General features: G+C 39.6%; 2 protein-coding genes across 7 annotated transcripts in view; one reads left to right on the top strand and one right to left on the bottom strand.

Annotated features, from left to right (window-relative positions):
- The window catches only part of Ubr1 (Ubr1 ubiquitin ligase), a 288431-nt gene that overhangs the window by 120015 nt on the left and 144371 nt on the right, over positions 1 to 24045 (top strand). For all 6 annotated transcript variants that reach the window (XM_070083324.1, XM_070083319.1, XM_070083320.1 and 3 more), the window contains exons 20-21: positions 2186 to 2313; positions 2447 to 2725. In XM_070083324.1, coding sequence (XP_069939425.1) covers positions 2186 to 2313; positions 2447 to 2725 — 407 coding nt within the window. The remainder of the gene's footprint in view (positions 1 to 2185; positions 2314 to 2446; positions 2726 to 24045) is intronic.
- Positions 12034 to 15571, bottom strand: LOC128686117 (endothelin-converting enzyme 1-like). The gene has a single exon (XM_053772803.2). The coding sequence runs from the start codon at positions 15124 to 15126 to the stop codon at positions 12478 to 12480; it is 2649 nt and encodes an 882-aa protein (XP_053628778.2). The 5' UTR covers positions 15127 to 15571; the 3' UTR covers positions 12034 to 12477.

The raw sequence follows: 24045 nt of genomic DNA, 5'->3' as shown, positions 1-24045 counted from the left end.
GATTGGTTACAAAAAACATGCACAAAGAATTGTTTGGGTTCCATTTAAGAGCATACAGTACATAAAGAAGCTTGAAGTTCAGAAGTTTGGTATCAGAGTGTTACCAAGGCCAAGGGGCAAGAACTACAAGAAAAAGACTACAAACTAGACTTAGTGACAGTGTTTGGCATGAATGTCCAGGATAAGACATGTAATGTGGAAGCTGAATGCCTAGATGAGTAGACATACAGTTGGATCCCCAAATCCTTGGGGGATACGTTCTTAAACTTACTGCCAATACCCAAAACTGCAGATAGTAGCGAACCCTATATATGTCGTTTTTCATTTACATGCATACCTATGATAAAGTTTTAATTGATAAATTGCACACATTAAGTTGAGAATTAGTACTTTTCATTGATGGGAAGCACTTCATGACTTCTCATAGGCTTTGAAAAACTCAACATCACTACTTTTGCACTTTGAGGCCATTGTTAAGCACAATTTAAAAGTTATTTTTTGAGCCATGGTAAACCTTGGATAACTGAAACCGCAGAAAATGAATCCACAGATTCAGGGGGTTTACTCTACATTAGAAATTGCATTTACACTGTAAGGATAGTGAAAAAATGGTGAACCACACTAGGAAATGATATAGTAGAGGCTGAATCTATACGTGGATTCAACCTTCAAGGGTGGTTTCTGGATGCTCGTGAGGGATTTAAACCTGACCTCCGGGCTTTATGACCCCTTTGGGTTTAATACTCCCCCATGAATGTAATAATGTACATGGATTCTTACATTAGGTATAGTACAGTATAAGAGTTAAACTATATTAGTCAGTTAACAGTTCTACATACAGAAGCCAGAGCACACCCTTGAAAATTTGACTAGATGAATATTGGAGACAAAAAATTAATAACTGATTTGTTAAATTCAGGTTTAAGTTTGATATTGTGAAATCTCGGTTTGTATTGACAGGCATGAAGGGCATATGAATTAATCCTTACCCTGAATCTCAGTTGGGACTGGGTAGTGTATAAAAAGAAATTTGTGGCAACAGAAGGGGCGTATCAAACACTGGAGGAGTACAACTCCTCGTTTCACTACTTGGTGTTCTTGTGGCCCAGGGGTAAGGTTTGGGAATGTTACCATGCAGATCCCCTTTAAGGCTCCTATGACACCTTGTTTACATGAAGACAAATGAGCTAGTACTCACACATGCACAAACCTGTGATACTGCTTCTGTTTCATTCTTATGGCTCCTATTACCTCTGCCTTGCTTGCATATACAACTACATTCAGTTTGCCTGGCAAATTTATGACATTTATCTCCAGCAGCTTTTATACTGCTTAATTTTAAGATCATATTTCCCATGGATTATTTATTCATAGGAGATATTCATAACCTGTTCTTGCCTCTATATTTCTAATTTCTACAACATTCAATAATGTCAAGACTGTGTTCTTAGATTTTTGAAAGCCATGATTGTATTTTACTTTTTCTGAATGTACTGTATTTATGCAACATCCTTTAGTCTCTGTTGTCATAATGTATTTAGTACATAATAAAAATCTGACCTCATTTTCAAAATACTTTATTCTTCATTAACCCGTAAACGGTCCAAGCAGATCCACGTTCACATGTGTAGTGCTACAAAAGTAGATCTATGTTTTTTTTTACATATTTTCAAATATAACAAAAAAAAAAAAAGTAGATCAAAGTTTTTTTACACATTTTCAAATGTAAAAAACAAAAAGATGATCTACTTTTTTTTACATACTTTCAAATGTTGAAAAAACGTATATATACGTTTGGACCGTTTACGGGTTAAGAATATAATTTATTTCTCTTTGTTGTTCAGTCCATCAATTTTTTTACTGCTAATGGTTCATTTCTCATTGCTATAACTCTTATATTAAACATCCCTTGTTCTATAGTAAAATGTTCAGTGTATCTAGTTATCTGGATCCTGTTCATGCATTTAACTGTATCCAATTTCCATAGTACTGGTATATTAATCTTTTACACCTTGCTTCACCATCTGACACACACACTGTGCTGGGTATATATAATTTTTTTTTTATGCTTTGAACAAGAAACTGTAGTTTATTTATATTTATAGTAGTTCTCGCATCCATTACATCCCCAGTCCCCCAACAAGTAGTTAATATTGATTTAATTAAAGTTTTTTCTTTTTTAAAGGAAACTCCTTCAACAGAACAGACATTAGACATTCTAGAATCCACGCCCATGGAAATTAGCGAACAGTTGCCTGAGGATATGATTGCTATTGGACCACGCCAGACATTAAGAGCCCCTCAGGAAATAACGTAAGTGAAGGCAGTACAGCATTTGTCTTGCAGAAATTGGGTATACCTGTACCGTACTTTATGTAAATGGTAGAAATGAACTTCATTATTTATTAAATTTGTATAAAGCATTATTACTTTAAATCTGCAACAGGTACACATGCATCCTTTGCCACCAAGAAGATGTTGTTTGTGGAGGAGATGGAAGTACAGGAAGGCCAATGGTTCTTGGTGCTCTTATTCAGAGATCTACAGTGCTATCTCGCAATAGAACCCGGCATTTGGACCAGCCAGAAAATCATGACCCTTTGCTGTTGCCAGCAGATTTACATTGGGGTGCACACACTTCTTCTTGTGGACATGCTATGCATGCACAATGTTGGCAGAAGTATTTTGACGATGTACTTACCAAAGAGAGGCGGAGACCCTATCGGTGAGTACCTAATTTATTTTGCTGTACTGTATCCATTTGTTCAATTGATTGATATTTATAAGTAATGACATATATGATATACAGTGGACCCCCGCCTTACGATATTAATCCATTCCTGAGAGCTCATCGTAAGCCGAAATTATCGTTAGCCGAATTAATTTTCCCCATAAGAAATAATGGAAATCAAATTAATCCGTTCGTGACACCACAAAGTATGAAAAAAAAATTTTTACCACATGAAATATTAATTTTAATACACACAAACTGAAGAAGCCAGGCACAATTACTGCTCTACTAAGAATAGAATACATGACACTTACCTTTGTTGAAGATCTGGTGATGATTGATGGGATGGGAGGAGGGGAGAGTGTGGAAATTATTGTTTAGAAGGGGAATCCCCTTCCATTAGGACTTGAGGTAGCAAGTCCTTTTCCAGGGTTACTTCCCTTCTTCTTTTAATGCCACTAGGACCAGCTTGAGAGTCACTGGACTTCTGTCACACAACAAATCTGTCCATAGAGCTCTGTACCTCCCTTTCCTTTAAGACTTTCCTAAAATGGGCCATAACATTGTCGTTGTACAGGTTTCCAACACGGCTTGCAGTAGCTGTGTCAGGGTGATTTTCATCCGTAAAGGTTTGCAGTTCAACCCACTTTGCACACATTTCCTTAATCTCTCTTTTCAATTCCATACTAATTCTCGCCCTTTTTACCACAGGGATGGCACTAGAAGCTTTCTTGTGGTCCATAGTGACTTATTTTGCAGTTACAAGCACTAAAAACACTGGGATAATGTGAAATGTACCGAATGTATGCGTAGATGCGACTGCACTGGCTGGCTTGTAAACACTGGCGCTGAGGCTACACGTGGGACGTGTCCCGGACGAATCGCGCAAGGCGAGTTTTTTATCGTGAGGGAGGCAACATTTTTGCATTCAAATGCTTCGTATGGCGGATTTAACATAACGCAATGCATTCGTAAGGCAGGGGTCCACTGTAATTCCAGTATTTCGTCTTCATCTGATATCATACATCTGATAAGTTTACAGATGTTAACTAGTGGAGTTATGCAAGACAGAAGTTTATAGAAGTTAGTGTTCAGTGAATTCATTCAAATATCATTATTTCTACAAGTACATACATGCCAGCTAGGTCTGTATATCTTATATGTCAGTGACATACTACTATATAGAAAGCTGCTTGTTATGCAGAGCATTTCGGGCAAATTAGATCAGTTTTGTCCTAGGATGCGACCTGCACCAGTCGACTAACACGTAGGTACCCATTTTACTGATGGGTGAACAAGGACAACAGGTATAAGGAAAAACACCCAAAGTTTCCACCTTTGTTGGGAATCTTAGCACAGACCCTCAGCGTGTGAAGCAAGAGCTTTACATGCAATATTGCTTCTCTGACTGCTCATACATATTATTAATTTACATGTAGTATGCTTACTGTTATGTATAGGAATGCTATAGATTAATAATAAGTACTAGTGTAATGTCACCATGGTTGTTTAATATATTTATAGATGGGGTTGTTAAGGAAGTAAATGCTAGGGTGTTTGGGAGAGGGGTGGGATTAAATTATGGGGAATCAAATTCAAAATGGGAATTGACACAGTTACGTTTTGCTGATGATACTGTGCTTATGGGAGATTCTAAAGAAAAATTGCAAAGGTTAGTGGATGAGTTTGGGAATGTGTGTAAAGGTAGAAAGTTGAAAGTGAACATAGAAAAGAGTAAGGTGATGAGGGTGTCAAATGATTTAGATAAAGAAAAATTGGATATCAAATTGGGGAGGAGGAGTATGGAAGAAGTGAATGTTTTCAGATACTTGGGAGTTGACGTGTCGGTGGATGGATTTATGAAGGATGAGGTTAATCATAGAATTGATGAGGGAAAAAAGGTGAGTGGTGCGTTGAGGTATATGTGGAGTCAAAAAACGTTATCTATGGAGGCAAAGAAGGGAATGTATGAAAGTATAGTAGTACCAACACTCTTATATGGGTGTGAAGCTTGGGTGGTAAATGCAGCAGCGAGGAGATGGTTGGAGGCAGTGGAGATGTCCTGTTTAAGGGCAATGTGTGGTGTAAATATTATGCAGAAAATTCGGAGTGTGGAAATTAGGAAAAGGTGTGGAGTTAATAAAAGTATTAGTCAGAGGGCAGAAGAGGGGTTGTTGAGGTGGTTTGGTCATTTAGAGAGAATGGATCAAAGTAAATGACATGGAAAGCATATAAATCTATAGGGGAAGGAAGGCGGGGTAGGGGTCGTCCTCGAAAGGGGTTGGAGAGAGGGGGTAAAGGAGGTTTTGTGGGTAAGGGGCTTGGACTTCCAGCAAGCGTGCGTGAGCGTGTTAGATAGGAGTGAATGGAGACGAATGGTACTTGGGACCTGACGATCTGTTGGAGTGTGAGCAGGGTAATATTTAGTGAAGGGATTCAGGGAAACCGGTTATTTTCATATAGTCGGACTTGAGTCCTGGAAATGGGAAGTACAATGCCTGCACTTTAAAGGAGGGGTTTGGGATATTGGCAGTTTGGAGGGATATGTTGTGTATCTTTATATGTGTATGCTTCTAGACTGTTGTATTCTGAGCACCTCTGCAAAAACAGTGATAATGTGCGAGTGTGGTGAAAGTGTTGAATGATGATGAAAGTATTTTCTTTTTGGGGATTTTCTTTCTTTTTTTGGGTCACCCTGCCTCGGTGGGAGACGGCTGACTTGTTGAAAAAAAAAAAAAAAAAAAAAAACTAGTGTAATGAGACTGTATTGATCAACCTCATCTCTTTCAGGAAAGGTGGGATCAAAGGTACAATTTTGTATATATAGTTAAAAAATGCAAAAGGAGAAGTGTAAAAGGAGAGCGGATGATAGTGGGAGAGGTACTGTCAAGAAATTTTAATGAAAATAAGAAAAAATTTTGGAGTGAGTTAAACAAGTTAAGAAAGCCTAGAGAACAAATGGATTTGTCAGTTAAAAACAGAGTAGGGGAGTTAGTAGATGGGGAGAGGAAGGTATTAGGTAGATGGCGAGAATATTTTGAGGAACTTTTAAATGTCGACGAAGAAAGGGAGGCGGTAATTTCATGCACTGGCCTGGGAGGTATACCATCTTTTAGGAGTGAAGAAGAGCAGGATGTGAGTGTGTGGGAGGAGCGCGAGGCATTACGTGGAATGAAAGGGGATAAAGCAGTTGGAACTGACGGGATCATGACAGAAATGTTAAAAGCATGGGGGGACATACTGTTGGAATGGTTGGTATTTTTGTTTAATAAATGTATGAAACCTCCTCTAGGTAGTAGGTTGGTAGACAGCAACCGCCCAGGGAGGTACTACCGTCCTGCCAAGTGAGTGTAAAACTGAAGCCTGTAATTGTTTTACACGATGGTAGGATTGCTGGTGTCTTTTTTTTTGTCTCATACACATGCAAGATTTCAGGTATGTCTTGCTACTTCTACTTACACTTAGGTCACACTACACATACATGTACAAGCATATACATACACACCCCTTTGGGTTTTCTTCTATTTTCTTTCTAGTTCTTGTTCTTGTTTATTTCCTCTTGCCTCCATGGGGAAGTGGAACAGAATTCTTCCTCCGTAAGCCATGCGTGTTGTAAGAGGCGACTAAAGTGCCGGGAGCAAGGGGCTAGTAACCCCTTCTCCTGTATATATTACTAAATGTAAAAGGAGAAACTTTTGTTTTTCCTTTTGGGCCACCCCGCCTCGGTGGGATACGGCCGGTGTGTTGAAAGAAAGAAGAAAATGAAACCTCCATGGGGAGATGGAACAGAATTCTTCCTCTGTAAGCCATGCGTGTTGTAAGAGGCGACTAAAATGCCAGGAGCAAGGGTCTAGTAACCCCTTCTCCTGTATATATTACTAAATATAAGACGGTTGGAGGCAGTGGAGATGTCCTGTTTAAGGGCAATGTGTGGTGTAAATATTATGCAGAAAATTCGGAGTGTGGAAATTAGGAGAAGGTGTGGAGTTAATAAAAGCATTAGTCAGAGGGCAGAAGAGGGGTTGTTGAGGTGGTTTGGTCATTTAGAGAGAATGGATCAAAGTAGAATGACATGGAAAGCATATAAATCTATAGGGGAAGGAAAGAGGGGTAGGGGTCGTCCTCAAAAGGGTTGGAAAGAGGGGGTAAAGGAGGTTTTGTGGGCGAGGGGCTTGGACTTCCAGCAAGCGTGCATGAGCGTGTTAGATAGGAGTGAATGGAGACGAATGATACTTGGGACCTGACGATCTGTTGGAGTGTGAGCAGGGTAATATTTAGTGAAGGGATTCAGGGAAACCGGTTATTTTCATATAGTCGGACTTGAGTCCTGGAAATGGGAAGTACAATGCCTGCACTTTAAAGGAGGGGTTTGGGATATTGGCAGTTTGGTGGGATATGTTGTGTATCTTTATACGTATATGCTTCTAAACTGTTGTATTCTGAGCACCTCTGCAAAAGCAGTGATAATGTGTGAGTGTGTTGAAAGTGTTGAATGATGATGAAAGTATTTTCTTTTTGGGGATTTTCTTTCTTTTTTGGGTCACCCTGCCTCGGTGGGAGACGACCGACTTGTTGAAAAAAAAAAAATAAAAGGAGAAGCTTTTGTTTTTCCTTTTGGGTCATCCCGCCTCGGTGGGATACGGCCGGTGTGTTGAAGGAAAGAAGAAATGTATGAAAGAGGGGAAGGTACCTAGGGATTGGCAGAGAGCGTGTATAGTCCCTTTATATAAAGGGAAGGGGGACAAAAAGTGATTGTAAAAATTATAGAGGAATAAGTTTACTGAGTATACCAGGAAAAGTGTACGGTAGGGTTATTATTGAAAGAATTAGAGGTAAGACAGAATGTAGAATTGTGGATGAGCAAGGAGGTTTTAGAGTGGGTAGGGGATGTGTAGATCAAGTGTTTACATTGAAGCATATATGTAAGCAGTATTTAGATAAAGGTAGGGAAGTTTTTATTGCATTTATGGATTTAGAAAAGGCATGTGATAGTGGATAGGGAAGCAATGTGGCAGATGTTGCAAGTACGTATATGGAATAGGCGGTAAGTTACTAAATGCTGTAAAGAGTTTTTATGAGGATAGTGAGGCTCAGGTTAGGGTGTGTAGAAGAGAGGGAGACTATTTCCAAGTAAAAGTAGGTCTTAGACAGGGATGTGTAATGTCACCATGGTTGTTTAATATATTTATAGATGGGGTTGTAAAAGAAGTAAATGCTAGGGTGTTCGGGAGAGGGGTGGGATTAAATTATGGGGAATTAAATACAAAATGGGAAGTGTCACAGTTACTCTTTGCTGATGATACTGTGCTTATGGGAGATTCCAAAGAAAAATAACAAAGGTTAGTGGATGAATTTGGGAGTGTGTAAAGGTAGAAAGTTGAAAGTGAACATAGAAAAGAGAAAGGTGATGAGAGTATCAAATGATTTAGATAAAGAAAAATTGGATATCAAATTGGGGAGGAGAAGTATGGAAGAAGTGAATGTTTTCAGATATTTGGGAGTTGACGTGTCAGCAGATGGATTTATGAAGGATGAGGTTAATCATAGAATTGATGAAGGAAAAAATATGAGTGGTACACTGAGGTATATGTGGAGGCAAAAAATGTTATCTATGGAGGCAAAGAAGGGAATGTATGAAAGTATAGTAGTACCAACACTCTTATATGGGTGTGAAGCTTGGGTTGTAAATGCTGCAGTGAGGAGGTGGTTGGAGGCAGTGGAGATGTCCTGTCAAAGGGCAGTGTGTGGTGTAAATATTATGCAGAAAATTCGGAGTGTGGAAATTAGGAGAAGGTGTGGAGTTAATAAGAGTATTAGTCAGAGGGCTGAAGAGGGTTTGTTGAGGTGGTTTGGTCATTTAGAGAGAATGGATCAAAGTAGAATGACATGGAGAGCGTATAAATCTGTAGGGGAAGGAAGGCGGGGTAGGGGCCATCCTCGAAAAAGTTGGAGGGGGGGGGGTAAAGGAGGTGTTGTGGACGAGGGGTTTGGACTTCCAGCAAGCGTGCGTGAGTGTGTTAGATAGGAGTGAATGGAGACAAATGGTACTTGGGACCTGATGCACTGTTGAAGTGTGAGCAGGGTAATATTTAGTGAAGGGATTCAGGGAAACCGGTTATTTTATATAACCAGACTCGAGTCCTGGAAATGGGAAGGTCAATGCCTGCACTCTAAAGGAGGGGTTTGAGATATTGGCAGTTTGGAGGGATATATTGTGTATTTTTATATGTACATGTATATACTTCTGAACTGTTGTATTCTGGGCACCTCTGCAAAAACAGTGATTATGTGCGAGTGAGGTTAAAGTGTTGAAAGATGAAAGTATTTTCTTTTGGGGATTTTCTTTCTTTTTTTAGGGTCACCCTGCCTTGGTGGGAGATGGCCGACTTGTTAAAAAAAAAAAAAATTAAAAAATGGGTAATGTGATATCCTAAAATGATAAGTAATGAACACAAAAAAAATGCAAATTTGCTTGTTAAACTTTTTTTTTAACTTTCACTCAAAGCCATTTGATGCCTCGGACTTACAACAGGCTCTGACCAGTATTCATGCCTAAATAATTTATTTATTTATTTAGTTATTTATTTATTATTATTTGGACATGATACATAGCTGTATGAAAGAAATACAGTGGTTGAGTGTACATGCCAAAAGCCCCTTGTATGCAGAGCATTGTGGGCAGGCTATTTCAAATAAGAGGCTTTAAAGTTGTACAGATTTGTAGCACATTTGATGAGTTACTTACAAAAAAGCAGTTTGATAGGGTCACAGGTTTTACATTTATGAGATGCAGTTAATCAGTATTTATTTAGTTGTGGGTGAGTAAGTGGTTTTTAAGAAGTCTTGAATTGATAAACAGACAGTGTTTCTTTTATATTCACGGGCCTACAGTTGTGTATGGATCGGTATAGTAGAGCTAAATACACCAGAAATGTTATAAATGATGCCAAGGTGACATTAAAACAATATTGAAGATGGTTGACACAAACTCACTACCATTATAGTATACTCCTCACTTTGTGACGAATTCGCTTAGCAATGTAGCTTCAGGAACGGAACTCCGTTGTTAAGTGAGGAGAGGCTGTATATCTAATCTCACTATAGTTGGATTACTCTTATATAGGGGTGTGCCAGTGTTGGAATCTGAAAAATTGCCAGTTCTGGCTGATGATTTTAAAATACAGCCTCTCCTCACTTCGCTACATACTTGTTTACTGTTGACTCGGACTTGCGATGGGCTCTCTGACCAGTTTGCATACCTAAATAATGTATATTAGAGCTGATTTCCTCTATTCTGTTTATTGTAGATGAATGGTTCAGAGAACCGACAAGTTGGTAAATTAGGCACATGGGCAACACTTGGGTATCTTCAATGAGGAAACATTTTGCCACACAGTGGCTTCATCAGTCCATACAAAGAAGAATGGTGAAGAACGGGAGTAGTTTGAGGTAATCAGTCCCTCAGCCTTGAGTCGATGTAGTCAGTCCATCAATCTTGAAAAGAATACAGCATATGTGCGATGAAGTGGCTTATATACTGTAGGCTGCTGCACCTCTCCTGCCTACAGTATATAAGCCACTTCATCACACATGTGCTGTATTCTTTTCAAGATTGGACTGACTACATCGACTCAAGGCTGAGGAACTGATTACCTCAAGCTCCTCCTGTTCTTCGCCATTCTTCTTTGTATGGACGGATGAAGCCACTGTGTGGCAAAACATTACTTCATGAAAGGTACCCAAATGTTGCATATGTCTAATCTACCATTCTATTTATTACAATATACAGTACACTGCTATATAAACATTTAAAAACATACCAGAAATGTTATAAATGGTGTGAAGGTAACATTAAAGCAATATCAAAGATGGTTGACACAAACCCAGTACCATTATACGTAGTATGCTCCTTTTTTAGTGATGAATTCGTTTACCGACGCGGTCTTAGGAACAGAACTCCGTCATTAAGTGAGGAGAGGCTGTATTAATATTATAAGTATGCTTAAAATAGGTAAAATTGACACTTTAATTCATGATTTGAGGACTATGCACACACTCACTCACAAGGTGTATTAATGATACTGTGGTTCCCCTCCACTCGTTCATCTGTCATGAAAAAATAAAGAAACAATGGAAGTCGAATATGTTAGTTTCATGACAGGTATGTGGAAGAATTTATCAAATAAAGCCTTAATAAATTTAGTTGGATAATTGCTTCAACATAGGCTTTGTTCAGGAAACTCATCCTTAGAGTAGTGCCATTTCCTGGATCCAACACAGTAGTGCACATCACTGAGTATTCAAGAACCAGTGTGTGAATTCAACATACAAGCTTTCAAAATTCATTTGATAGGGCAGGATAATGGTGCCAATGTTGTCCAAGGAATTAAAGGAACAGGATGCAACAGTTTGAGGCTTCCTCAGTAAAGCTTTTGAGGCTGTTGATCACGTTAAAGAATTCGATATTGTTTACAGTGGAACCACGGTTTTCATATGCCCTAGTCTGTATGTAAAACTATAGATATTCTATATAAAATCTATTTTTTTTTTTAATATTTTCGGATGTCTGGAATGGATTAATTGGATTTACATTGTTTCTTATGGGAAATATTAACAAAAAATACATTTTATAGAGAATAACTATAGTTTTACATACAGACTAGGGCATACGAAAATCGAGGTTCCACTGTACTTGGATTTTAGTAAGGCTTTTGATAGAGTACCACACCAGAGTGTGATAAAGAAAGTGGCAGCTCATGGCATTAGGGAAAAAAGGGCTGTCATGGATAGAGTCTTGGCTCGCCAATAGGAAACAGACCGTGCATAAATGGGGTAAAATTTGAGTGGGGATCTGAAACTAGTGGTGTTCCTCAGGGATCAGTTTTAAGCTCATTATTGTTTATAATATATATCAATGACCTTGATGAGGCAATTGCTAGCTATATGAGCAGATTCGTTGATGACACTAAGATAGGTAGGGTAATTGATTCAAACGTGATGTCACAGAACTTTGGAAGGATTTAGACAAACTGAATTCATGGTCAGAAGAGTGGCAGATGCAGTTCATTGTAGATAAATGTAAAGTTCTGAAGCTTGGGAATGTTCATAACCCTAGCACTTATAAGCTAAATAATACAGAACTTAGCCATCCAATACCTGTATGGTATTGGAAAGGGCATCTTTTCTTTTTCTTTATTGAGGGAAAGTAAAGAACTTGGTAAGTTTTGTTTTGTACTTGTAGATTTTCTATGTAGCCACAGACATGTTATAGGACAGTATTTTGCATACATTTATAAAGCATTTACAAAAATATATTTTGTATAATAAAACTGATTATGTTTAACTTTACTTCTATCACAGTTGCAGTAGTCTACTAAGAAAAAATAACAAACACTCCATACACAAAAAAGTTAATACATCAAAGTATATAACCGGAATGTTAATAATATAATACAAATCTGCATTTGGTGGGTTAAATCTTTTGATGATTGAGAGGGATGTGCTACAGCTTAGCATTGTCACATATTGCAAAAGAAATAATTGTTCTAATTGTCAAGCTCAATTGACTCTCTCCTTGGTAGTTCACATTGCCCCTCTAAAATAGGATTTATTGGTTCTTGCAGCAGAATGTTTAGATTACTGTATTTAATTTCATCATCAAGGCACAGCATGTAAATCGAAACCATTTAGGGCAATTTTCGTTGCTACAATTACCAAATGTCACGGGGAAATTTTCGTTGCTACACTTACCAAATATCACAGTTTGCTTTAATGTTATTCATTTTGGCATCTTTATGGCAAGCAAAGGCCCTTTGGAAATCAGGAGTGTTGGAAAGTGTAGCTTTTACTCTAACAGAATGTGGTGGGTAATGGGCTACACCTTTGTGTGGGATGCCAGTGGTTGATGCAGCACAGAACAGTTGAGCATAATGTAGGAAGAAGAATTGGTCTGGCGAAAGATGTAGCTCTGTCAAGAAGTCACTAATTTGGTCTGGGAATTTTGTTTGAGAGAGTTGATTTTTTATTGTTCTGTAAGAATTACCAATACTGCCATCATCAGCCATCACTTCAGCGATGGTCAAAAGACCCTGAATGGGGTAATATGTCTCTGTGTATTGGTTAATACGGCATAACACTTTCTGAACAAAGTCTTCCACAGTTTGCTCATCCCACATGGTAGCATTAGCTCTTCCGTATTGATCTCTTGTGCGACCCACAAAATCCACAGCATGTCCTAGTTCATGACTTATGAATGCTCCCATTGTTGCATATGAAAGAGGTTCTGGCAGATCAGAATTGTAGAGAGGGTACATAAATCCTCCTAATGGTATAAGTAAAGTATTTCTACGATACACATAGAAGCTGATCAAAGACATGGGTGACAGAACTTCCCACTCACTATAAGTACCTGGCTCTCTTAAAAACTTCATATGACGATTTTTATTAAATTTCAGCAGGTTTATCTGATTCTGCAGTAAATTTTTGTTACTGAAATTTAAGTTTTCAAACAGTTTTTGGAGTTCAAATATATTATCAAGGACTGGTGGGTAGCCTACCAATATGTTAACATTGCTTAATTTCTCAGTTAATACATTTTTAGCACTGGGCTTCAACCATTCAAATGAATCTATATATCTTACATACTCTTCTCTAATGGATTCTGCCATTTTTCTCACTCTTCTAGTCAAATCATGGATGGTTGGTCCTTTTTGGAGTTGCTCCTTGACAATTTCCATTAGAAGATAAGCAATAGGAAGTGAGAGTCTCTCTTCCAGTTCTTTGATGCAGGGCCGAAAGCGAAAATTTGGCAAATTAGTTGTATTTTCTCCAGATATGTGATCAAATAATGGTAATAATGCATTCCTTGCTTGCTTATGGAGGAACTGACTATAATATTGCACTACCTGCCAGCGGAGGTATACATATAATCTGTCTGACCCTTTACTTGAAATTTCTGCCATTATTTCAGTCGAGATCACTGCTAAATAATCCTGAATTAAAGATAGTATGCGTTCATCTGTATTTATAAATGCTCCCACTCTATTAAAGCCTTTGTTGAAATATATGTGCCAGTCTAAAAAGGGTGCTATGGCATTCAACTCTTCAATATTTGTATTATTTACCAACAGAGAACCACCTACTGGTTGGAAAATTTGTAGAAACTCAAGGATGATAGCTACCTCATTCACAACACTGTTATTGTCAAATGTACCAACCATTTTCAGAATATCTGAAGCATATTGTTCATATACTGTAATAAGGTCATCATTTCCTTTCACAACAGTTCCTTGTGGCACTAAATCTACATTTGGTGCTATTAATTCTATAGCCATGGAATTTGCAATAGTATTGTCCATCTCAACCTTCCACCCAAAAAAGGCATGGAGGGATAGATCGTGGTGAACATACTCTAACATACTTTGGAATGCTTGCAAAGGCTGCAACTGTGACTTGAGAAGTTGATATTCTTGATCCATCTTGTGAAGGACCTCTTGGAGAGGGCTAACACCCAGCATGGCTAAATTGGTTTCATCTTCACATGCTGCATAGTAGTCTGTTGCCAGTTTTCGCATGTAAGAATCGGCATTATTTAAATGTGAATTGTTACGTTCATCCAAAGGTACTAGAACACCGTTGTGTTTTGCATTGTTATCCGTTTCATTTATAAACATCGCAAGTTCATCTTCCATCATATCCCAAATTTTGATAGTCATAGCTTCGAAGTTACTCCACCCTGATACTCCTGTTGGTGGAGGATATAGGTTTTTCCAATTTCCACATGCATATTCATAGAAGTCGTCACAGGGAGAAACACTAAAGTTCATGGCTCCTCGAATATTATCAACTACATAACTGAAAAAGTCTTCAAGATCTGGCGAAAGTTCTGAAGGCTTTTTGAATGACCCTTTCGGGTCATAATCCGGGAAGCCAAAGAAGTCAATAAGATTTTCTTCATTCTCTGGTTCATCAGCTGAAAATGCGCTGTTTGTTAAAATATTGGTATGTTGACTTGTGTTTGAATAGATAGACGTGGGTAAAGAAGGGGTAGTGAGAAGTGGGAAGAGCACAATGATTAGAATGAGTGCAGAGACGACCACGCCCGCAGCGCTCACGCCCACCATCCATCTCTCTGCATACTTCTTCCCATGTTTTTGTGAACTCCGCCCTGCTTCGCAGCCGAGGGCGCCTACGCTGAAGGTGGTTGATCCAGGTCTTCGCTCGCGTGTGAATGATGATTTGAAGTTGGCCAACCCTCCAAGAGTCCTTCTTGAGCTTTCCGTGTATGTACCAGGTTTCATGGCGCACTCTTCGTTTGTTGTTGGCCTCGTGGGCTCACCCAGGTGTTCAGCGCTGTCAGCGCCCATCGGTGATGGTCCGGATGCTAAAGTTTCCATTGTACTGGATCCGAGTTTTTTGTCCACCACCAGTGTGCATTCAAGTGACCCAAAATCAAGTGACACAATTTTGTCCCAAGTACGTCTTGTAACAAACGAGTATCTGCATTTTAAGTTGATGCAGCAACTAGTTAGAAATAGTACACGGCAAATCTTGAAATTATGAAATTGTCATGGGCTGCAAGACATTTACAAGTACTATGCGTCGTTTGCTTTATTAGCACTGTCTGAAAGTTTATTCTTGAATCCAGTGGTGCTAGTTTTGAATCGTACGTAACAAGTTCTGCAGTTAATGTTTCACTTATAATTTAGGGATTTAATCCAATTGTAGGGAATACTTCAACATGTGGATGAAGGCTGGCAGCGTAGGGGTAGGACACGTGTGGCATCAGTCACAGCAGAGGAGTGACTGAGGTAGTTTTCCCGTCTTCTCTGGCAGAGTTCTCTTACCTTCCTCCCCCACCTCCTCCGCTCCCAGTTGCCAAATTACGCATTCCTACGAACCTTAACCTAACCTAACCTACGCACAGGGTATATACACGTAGAAATATCCATGGATGCATATTGAAAATAGTGACACACGAGGCTGTCTTCAAGAAGGAGCTGGACAGACAGCTTAAGTCAGTACTTGATCAACCTGGCTATGGATCCTACGTCGGTTTGCTTGTGGCCGGCAGTAACAGCCTGGTTGATCAGGCTCTGATCCACCTCGAGACCTGGTCATGGACTGGGGCGTTGACTCTCGGAATACACTCGAGGTATACACAGTAGTTAGATACACGGTATATACATGAGAAGTGTGTGGGGTATATACATGAAAAGCATATACCTGAAAAGTGTGTATGTATTTATACGGAAAGTAAAAAAAAAAATGCATTGCCATGGCTAGAACAATTCACATATCACCCACGCTTTAGAGAGGAAACTGAAGACTACTTTTCTCTCTGTCCTGGACCATTAGTTGGGTTAGGCTAAAATAAATTGCTCTTGATATAATAAGGTTAGGTAAGTTTTCTAAGATTCTTTTGGTGCAAAATTAAAAAAAATTACATTAACATTAATGAAAAAATATATATCTTTAAACGTATAAGAGAAAATTTCAGAAAGGACTTCAGTTTAAATGAGCTCTTGCTAATTGACCAGTTTTACATATTCGGCACGAGAGAGAGAGAGAGACAGACACACACACACACACACACACACACACACACACACACACACACACACACACACACACACACACACACACACACACACACACACATTACTGGAAGTAACTACTCGCTAGTCTATGCACGAAAAGTGTCTGTGTTCACTGAGGGTTCACTGAAAATACGTATACTTCAATTCCTAATTTATGATTTTTTTTATAGTGTCCAGGCGAGTTGCCGCTTCAATGTGCAGTGGATAAGATTTAAGCCTAACTAACTTGGCTACACAAAATACGAAAAAGATCCGGGTGTAAATTGGTAAAACAAAATTAAATGCAGTTTGTACATTTATTCGTATATGAAAGTGAGGGGGATAAGTGCGCATGTGCATAATAATTTAGCTAGGAAAATAAAACTGGCATGTAGCCTCAACAAGTAATCGCTGTGATAATTGTCACATACTTTTATAATCAGTAGTCACGGATTTATTATTTAGCGAAGATGATACACTTGTGATTGTTTTGCTGCGGTTGCTAGCTATTCTTTTGTCTCAAGATGACTATCTTGATCGCTGCGACTCTTGCTTAGATATACTCTCCCCATGATCAATTGATGGATTGAATGATTTCTGGTATTGTTGCAAAGTTTAACATTTTGTTTTACGATCCGGACTTCAGTGTGGTGCATTATTGTCTTGACGCCGAAGATGGCTCTTAATGTTTTACATGTTTGGGTGAGCGTAGGGGAAACTGGCTACTGCCCAGTTTACTGTAGCCTTCTGACTCGAGTACACAGGATGTACACTTGACCAAACACCAGGAATCCCTTTCTCCCAACATTTACATTAACCTCCAGCCTGCACTAAAAATCGCATTCATTCAGTATTAAGAAGCTCGTATGTTAAAATGGCAGAAATTAAAATAACCTTGAGATATATATGAATGAAGACCAAAAAAAAACTATTATTTATACATTCTGAAACAAATTTGCCGACATTTACTTGTTACTGGTCTGGATCCTATCATACTCCTGAAACTGTGTAGGAAGTTTGCCTGTTAAAATCTTTAAGTGTTTCCTTGTATATTCGACCTAACCTTGTATATTCGACGTAACCTCTGTGCTTGTCGCATAGAATATAGTAGTCGCAGACTGCAAGTGTATCTAATTTTGTTTAAAATGATTTAGGTGCAATCTGTAGGTTAAAATCTTTATAATCTAATCGTCCACTTTAAACGTAGACTGATTTCTTACTTCTGACATCACTCGAGCTTGACTTTCCTCCTTAGCACATTCACCCTTGCTTGCAGCACTCCCTTGTTAGTCATATGATATTGATTCATTTTTGTGTATATAATAATACGCCGCCCAAACGTTTGAAATGTATGTGTGCTTGTCTTGCGAGCGTACCCACATTGAAGGAGACGTAGAGAATAAAAAGGCACAAATCCGTGACTGGAATAATACGTAACCTGCACAGAATGAAACTTATGACGACTTTTCGGTCCGACATGGACTATTAACTAATGACTAGTTAATGGCCCAAGTCGGACCGAAACGTAGTCGTAAGTTCCATTCTTCAACGTGCGAGTTATTTGTGTAGGGAGAAGTAGGAATGACAGTTGTGGTTACCAGAGCGTAGCAACTGGCGAAGTATAGTTCATCCTAGTCATCGTACATAAAAGTTTGAGTTCCAACTAACTAGGCCATGTCATTATATATATATCGTATGTGTTTACCGTTTTTCCTTTCTCACTTAATGCAAGAACTTTTATGAGTGGCATCTGTAGAAGACAGCCTTTAAACTGATATAAACCAAGTCTTTCAGCGAGCTACTGACAACAAAATGATGTTCACCTAGGACGAATTACAATTACTACTTTAGAGTAAGTCTGCGGAAATAAAAAACGAGCTCAAAAGTAAAATACAAGCTCGAATTACTCACTGGCATTCTAACGTGAGAGACATGGGAGTAATGGGCAATGGATTTCGCTTTCAAGGAATTAGTAAGTTTATTCAGGTACACACAAATAATTATATAGATTATCATACATAGCAGCATATGTGTAGAGAACCTAGGATAACCCAAAAAAGACAGACTTATTTCCATTGATGGGTTGGATGACGAGAACCTTCAGAACCAGAGAGGCAAAGCCAGTGATACTCTTCAGGTCACACCCCTCAAGGGAGGTTCCTTGATGTTGGTGAGGGGCTCTTGATCTAGGGAATTGGATCTGTGCTCCAGTTCCCTGAATTGAGCCTGAATACCTTCCATCCCCCCACATGCGCTGTATAATCCTATGGGTTTAGCGCTCCTGTCATTATAATAATAATAATAATCTTCAGGTCACTCACCCTCTCTCAGCTAGAGTGTTGCTGCATACTAGCGGCCCCTTCAGTTGAAGGCAGGCAAAATTCCAGAACTGGAGAATGTACAGAGACCCTTCACAATTCGTATAACCTAAGTCAAGTACCTGGGAGTATTTGAAGTCCCTCGAGTTGTACTCCTTAGAAAGTAGGCGAAAAAGATATGTCATAATCTACACCTGCAGGATTCTGGAGACAAATTGGGTCCCAACCTTCAAACCGAAGTCATTATTTACGAAGGCACGAGGTTTGGCAGACTGTACAAGATATCTAATGAAAGCAAGGGCGCGATGAGTACGCTGATAGGTAACTGGCGTAAAGGGGCCATATCTCTTCAACGCCTTCCCATCGTGAATAAGGGAAATTATCAGCAAACCCCAAGCTGTTTTAAAGAGGGAACTGGATGAGTACCTCAAGTCAGTTCCTGATTACTCTTGCTTTGATGCATACGTTTGACGTGATCGGTCAGGTCAACAACCAGAAGGCCTGGTCTGGGACCTGCCCGCGCGGATGGTGTCTTACAGGGTGATTACGTCTAAATTACCAGCGTTATTTTTTCTATATTTTGAACAAGAAGTTATGAAAGTGCATGTGGGAGAGACTATAAATCGATACAGACCTAGGCCTGATCATACAATTCGTCTGTTTTTTTTTCCCGTCCGGGTTTTTGTTTGTTTAAAACGTATTTAAATATGTCCGGGATTTTACTCTGTTCATTCCCCATGTTTATTAGTTTTAAACCTAACCAAACAGCCTTAGCTTCAGAACTTCTCTCTTTGTGAACCTGTAGTTTTTGGACATGATCATGTGCTGCACAGTCAGATTATAATGGGCTTGACGCGTGCGTATATCTACAAGAACCGTTGTTCATTTTCCTGCATTTCATAACATAAAATAGGCGAAATTGCCGTGTTTCTTTGTTGTCGTTAACCTCGATGCCTCTTACAGTATTTTCACTTTCTGTGGCCCTCATTGAAGTTCTCATGCACTCTCTGCCCAACTTTCTAATTGTGGTGGTAGTGGGAGCTGAATCCAGTCGACTTCTGTACTCTACCTAACTACTATTACAAGCTTGACATCCTGGAGTGTGATCTGCATGCAGATAGGAAGTGACGCCTTCGAGTGGTAATGGGGGCGTAGGGTAGAGGTAGAACCATAAGTGGGTGCATTTGGGTACATGAAAGGGCTGTGATGGGGTGCCCGTAGGGGCCTATAGATACGACCTGTTTACCTAGCTCCGGTTGGGAATTGAACGTGCCTATTGGGTGGGCTTAGAGATTGAATGCCCGGGTAGGAAGGGAAGGGGCAAGGATCCTGGAGATGTTGGGGCACACGAGAGGTTATACCCGTGGGTGGCGGAATCTCTCAACTTTCATATTCCCATCTACTTTCTATTCTCCCTCCCCCTCCCTCTCGACGATTTCCCCCCCCCCCTTCTCGGTTGTTTCTCTTCCCCTTCCTTTCCCCTCCTTACTTTTATCTACTTTTCTACCTCTTATGTATTCCTCTGCTCCTCCTTCCCTTCACTTTTAACGTAACTGATTTCACTGGAGGTCATCAGCACTTCCGGATGAGTGCGTGCGCGCCGGGGTGTGGCTACAATGGTGGACATAGTTCTCTTCCCTCTCTCAGCCTTCAGGCATTTTCTGAGACCTTCCTCTGCTTTCACTTGGCCGGGCTGTCGCGCGCTCACTCACCCCTCCACTTCACCCCACCCCACCTCCCTGTTTATTTTATGATGCAAAGATTCTTTGTAAACTGAATAATAAAACTGTTTTATGCTTGTGACGCTACTTGTTGGGTCATTCATCACAAAGATTCGATTCTCCATCAGCTTTGCAGGAGAGAAACTACTTAGTTGGACTCGCAAGCTTAGAAGACTGCTTTGATAAACTTTTGTAAATGGAGCAAATGGAGTAATGGGTGATATAATTTAATGCAAATAAGTGCCATGTAGTGGAAATGGAAGACAACGATAACAGATCACATGTATTTTGCTGACAAAATAATGAAAACGTAAGAGAGGGTAGGGGGAAAGAAAGAAGGAGAGGGGAGGATGTAGGAGTCATTATGAAAGAGATTGTCACCAGATCATATAAACATAATTGTGAGAATTAACCTGCTACACAGGCAAACTGATATATGATATCTAGACACAACCCGTACATAGGAGACTGAAACTTATTACGACGTTTGGGTTCGACTTGGACTATTACTAGTAACATCAGTGGTATACAGTACTGACAAGATGATGAATTAGACACGTGCAACATTTGGGTATGTTTATTTTGTAGAAGTCTCACCATCCAGTGGATTTATTAGTACAATACATGGACATAATTTGGAAACTGTAGAATTATATACAGAAGATAGCAGATGTAATCAGTCCCTCACCCTGGGAGCAGGTGATGAGCACCGTTGTCTGGTAGAATCTGAAGCACAGGCAAGAGGATTGGAGCGTATATACGGGAGCCAGATGAGGTGCAGCAGATGAAGGCATTTTCACTGGCAGGCGGGGATACCAGTAAATCCTACTGAAAATGTTTTCATCTGCTGCACTTCATCTGACTCCAGTATATAAGCGCCAGTCTTCCTGCCCTCCCACCAAATATAAGAAAATGATTAATACACATAAGCACCCCACCCTAATCCCTTGTATACTACATACAATGTACCGTCACCATTTATACATGCTATATGAAAGGATTTGTTGTTTTTTTAGTTTGTGAGACTGGTTTATTATTTGGGGGGAGGTGGTTGACCCCTGAGAAGAATCCTTCACGTTCCCTTCCTCTCGCCCTCTTTTTTTTTTTTTTTTTTTTTTTTTTTTTTTTTTTTTTTTTTTTTTTTTACCCCTGTTTCCTCCCTCCATCTTTCTCCCTCGCTAATTGTTTTTGCGGATCTGATTATCAGGGGTGGTGATAAATAGTTAAGCGGAGAGAAACTCTTCTGTTTACCAACTTACTCAGATTGATATTGATAAAGTTGGTTAATTATGTTGAAATATTTAGGCTGTAAGCCTTAACACGGACGTGGGGGTGGGGGGCAGGAATGGAAGGGTTGTAAGACGAGGGCTGCAAAGCTATGATCGTTGTGTTCTTTCAGTGTTTGCAGTTGCTAAAGCATAGTTGTATCTGGCACAAGAAATCGTAATAACACGATTACAAACAAATCACAAAACGGACCTGTGAGTTTTAGGACTCGCTAGCCATGGGTTCGAGCATCACCTGTTCTGTAAATGAATCTGTGTCCTCGTTTCAATGTTTGTAGTTTCAGAAGCAGATCTACAGTATGTTCATAGTGTCCTGTCTTCACTGTAGTTTCAAGAGCAGAGCTATGTTCGTTGTGTCCTGTCGTCATTAAGTCTTCCAGTGGTTGTAACATGTACTACATCCTCTTTCCCATTCCAGCAATCTGCCAGTATTTTGAATGGTACCCTGCTGGAATTGTGTCTAGGAGGACGTTGTAAAAAGTGCAGCTACTGAAAACATTGAGATATGACAAACTAAGACACAGATGCAGTATAATGCAATCCTTCATTGACGATGTTTCACCCACAGTGGGTTTTATAAAGTCACAGATAATATACCTGGAGAGGAAGGATGAGCCTGTGGACACTAATAGGGAACAAAGTGAAGTGAAGAGTAGGTTAGGTGTGTTGTACCTAAAACCTTGTATGTGAAACATGTGTGGGGAGGGAGCCAAAATGGGAAGGAGGTGGGTAAATACAGAGGTAACATCTTTCCAAGACTACGCAAGTTATCCAGTGACATGCGAAGTGTTTTGTTCCCTCAAGGCAAGTGAAAGTACCGTACACATTATTTCATGTTAGGCCAGATGTATTATTCATGACATACTTGCGTTCGCGTCGTATATGTTACAAGTTGGTGTATTTCCACCTGTTCACTGGCTTCGCGTGCGATACCGGTTAAAATGGTAGACATTATTTCCGTTTATCCCAGAATGCGACACATTAATCTACCTACCTTGCCAGAAGTAGGCTTGTGAAGCCGTGAACAGTGTAACTAAGCATGTGGACCCCAATGTGTACCTTCTTCCTTACTATATCGGCCACCCTGGTGCGTTAATGTATCACACAGTAGTAACCTACATACATAAGTATGCATGCATGCATGTACATGCACACAATTACACCACGATGAGTGACATTGTTTTTGTTTGTTTGAGGAGGTAAATATTGGTATGTGGCTGGGGTTTCTATTTGCGAGGTGATGCCTACAGCGTAAGTCTTGCCTCACAACGCTCATACACGCATGTGTGTTTCTTAAGAAGATACATTCACTATATGAACCGTTATTGTGTGCTTGAAGATACGTGTTTCATGTGTAGCCCTTTCGTGTTATTGGCTCAGGTAGGTCAAGGGCAGGTTGTACGCAGCACATTGTACCATAACGAGTTCACACGAAGTTTCTCAACCATGTTTAATAATCATCTTTTTCCATCTTTGTCATACAAAAAGCTCTGGTTGGTACTAGTCAGTAACTAATTAATATATGCATTCTGAGTTATGTTTTGCCACCGCCAATTCAGCTGGCAAAACTACCAACTGCCAAGTGTGTCCCTGAAGTATAGGTTAAAGTAAATCGTATATTAAGTCGTGTAGATGAATGGTTCAGAGAACCGAGAAGTTGATAGACATATGTGCAACACTTGGATTGCACATATGTCTAATTTATCATATTAAGTCGTACATTGATTGGTTTATACTCTAAGATAAATCTTTGTTAAATTGGTAATTAATGACATTACATTGGTAATATAATGGTTTCAACTAAACTTGTAGTACTTGCAGGGCAGAGCCGGATTAAGATTTTGTAGGCCCCTGGACTACAAGTATTGCGAGGGGCCCTCAGTGATATTTTGAAAAGGGAAAAAAAATAATCACAACAGTCAACAGTTCATCATATACGTGATGTAATACCATACTATAATTATAAACTTTACAGCAGTAACTGTGAACACTTTTCACTTAATCTCTGGAGGTCCTCCAGCTGGCGGAGGACCCTGGCCTGCAGTCCATAAAACCCATGCTTTAATCTGGCCCTTCTCGCAGGATAACTGCTTCAAGTATGGTAGTTAGTGTGAGGTTTAAAGCTTATAAATTGCACGAGGGGGACAGGCTTGCATTTCACCTGGACATCAAGGATACTTTAATTACTAAAATTGTGATTAAACTTGCGGTGTACCATCGCTAATTGCTTACACACTGTTGATCATTGTGGTTTGTCGATTAGAACTGATGTAAAGACCAGATTTTCTTCTCCGGGTGTGTGGCCAGCGTAGGGGCCAGCACTGGCTTTATTTTAACTGGAAGGAGGATTTTAGAAACATGACGCAATTTGTCCTCAAACTATACTATCCATTTTCTAATGCGTTTCCGCGA

This window comes from Cherax quadricarinatus, chromosome 9, assembly GCF_038502225.1.
Source record: "Cherax quadricarinatus isolate ZL_2023a chromosome 9, ASM3850222v1, whole genome shotgun sequence".
Taxonomy (NCBI): domain Eukaryota; kingdom Metazoa; phylum Arthropoda; class Malacostraca; order Decapoda; family Parastacidae; genus Cherax; species Cherax quadricarinatus.
This window is presented reverse-complemented; position numbering and strand designations above follow the sequence as displayed.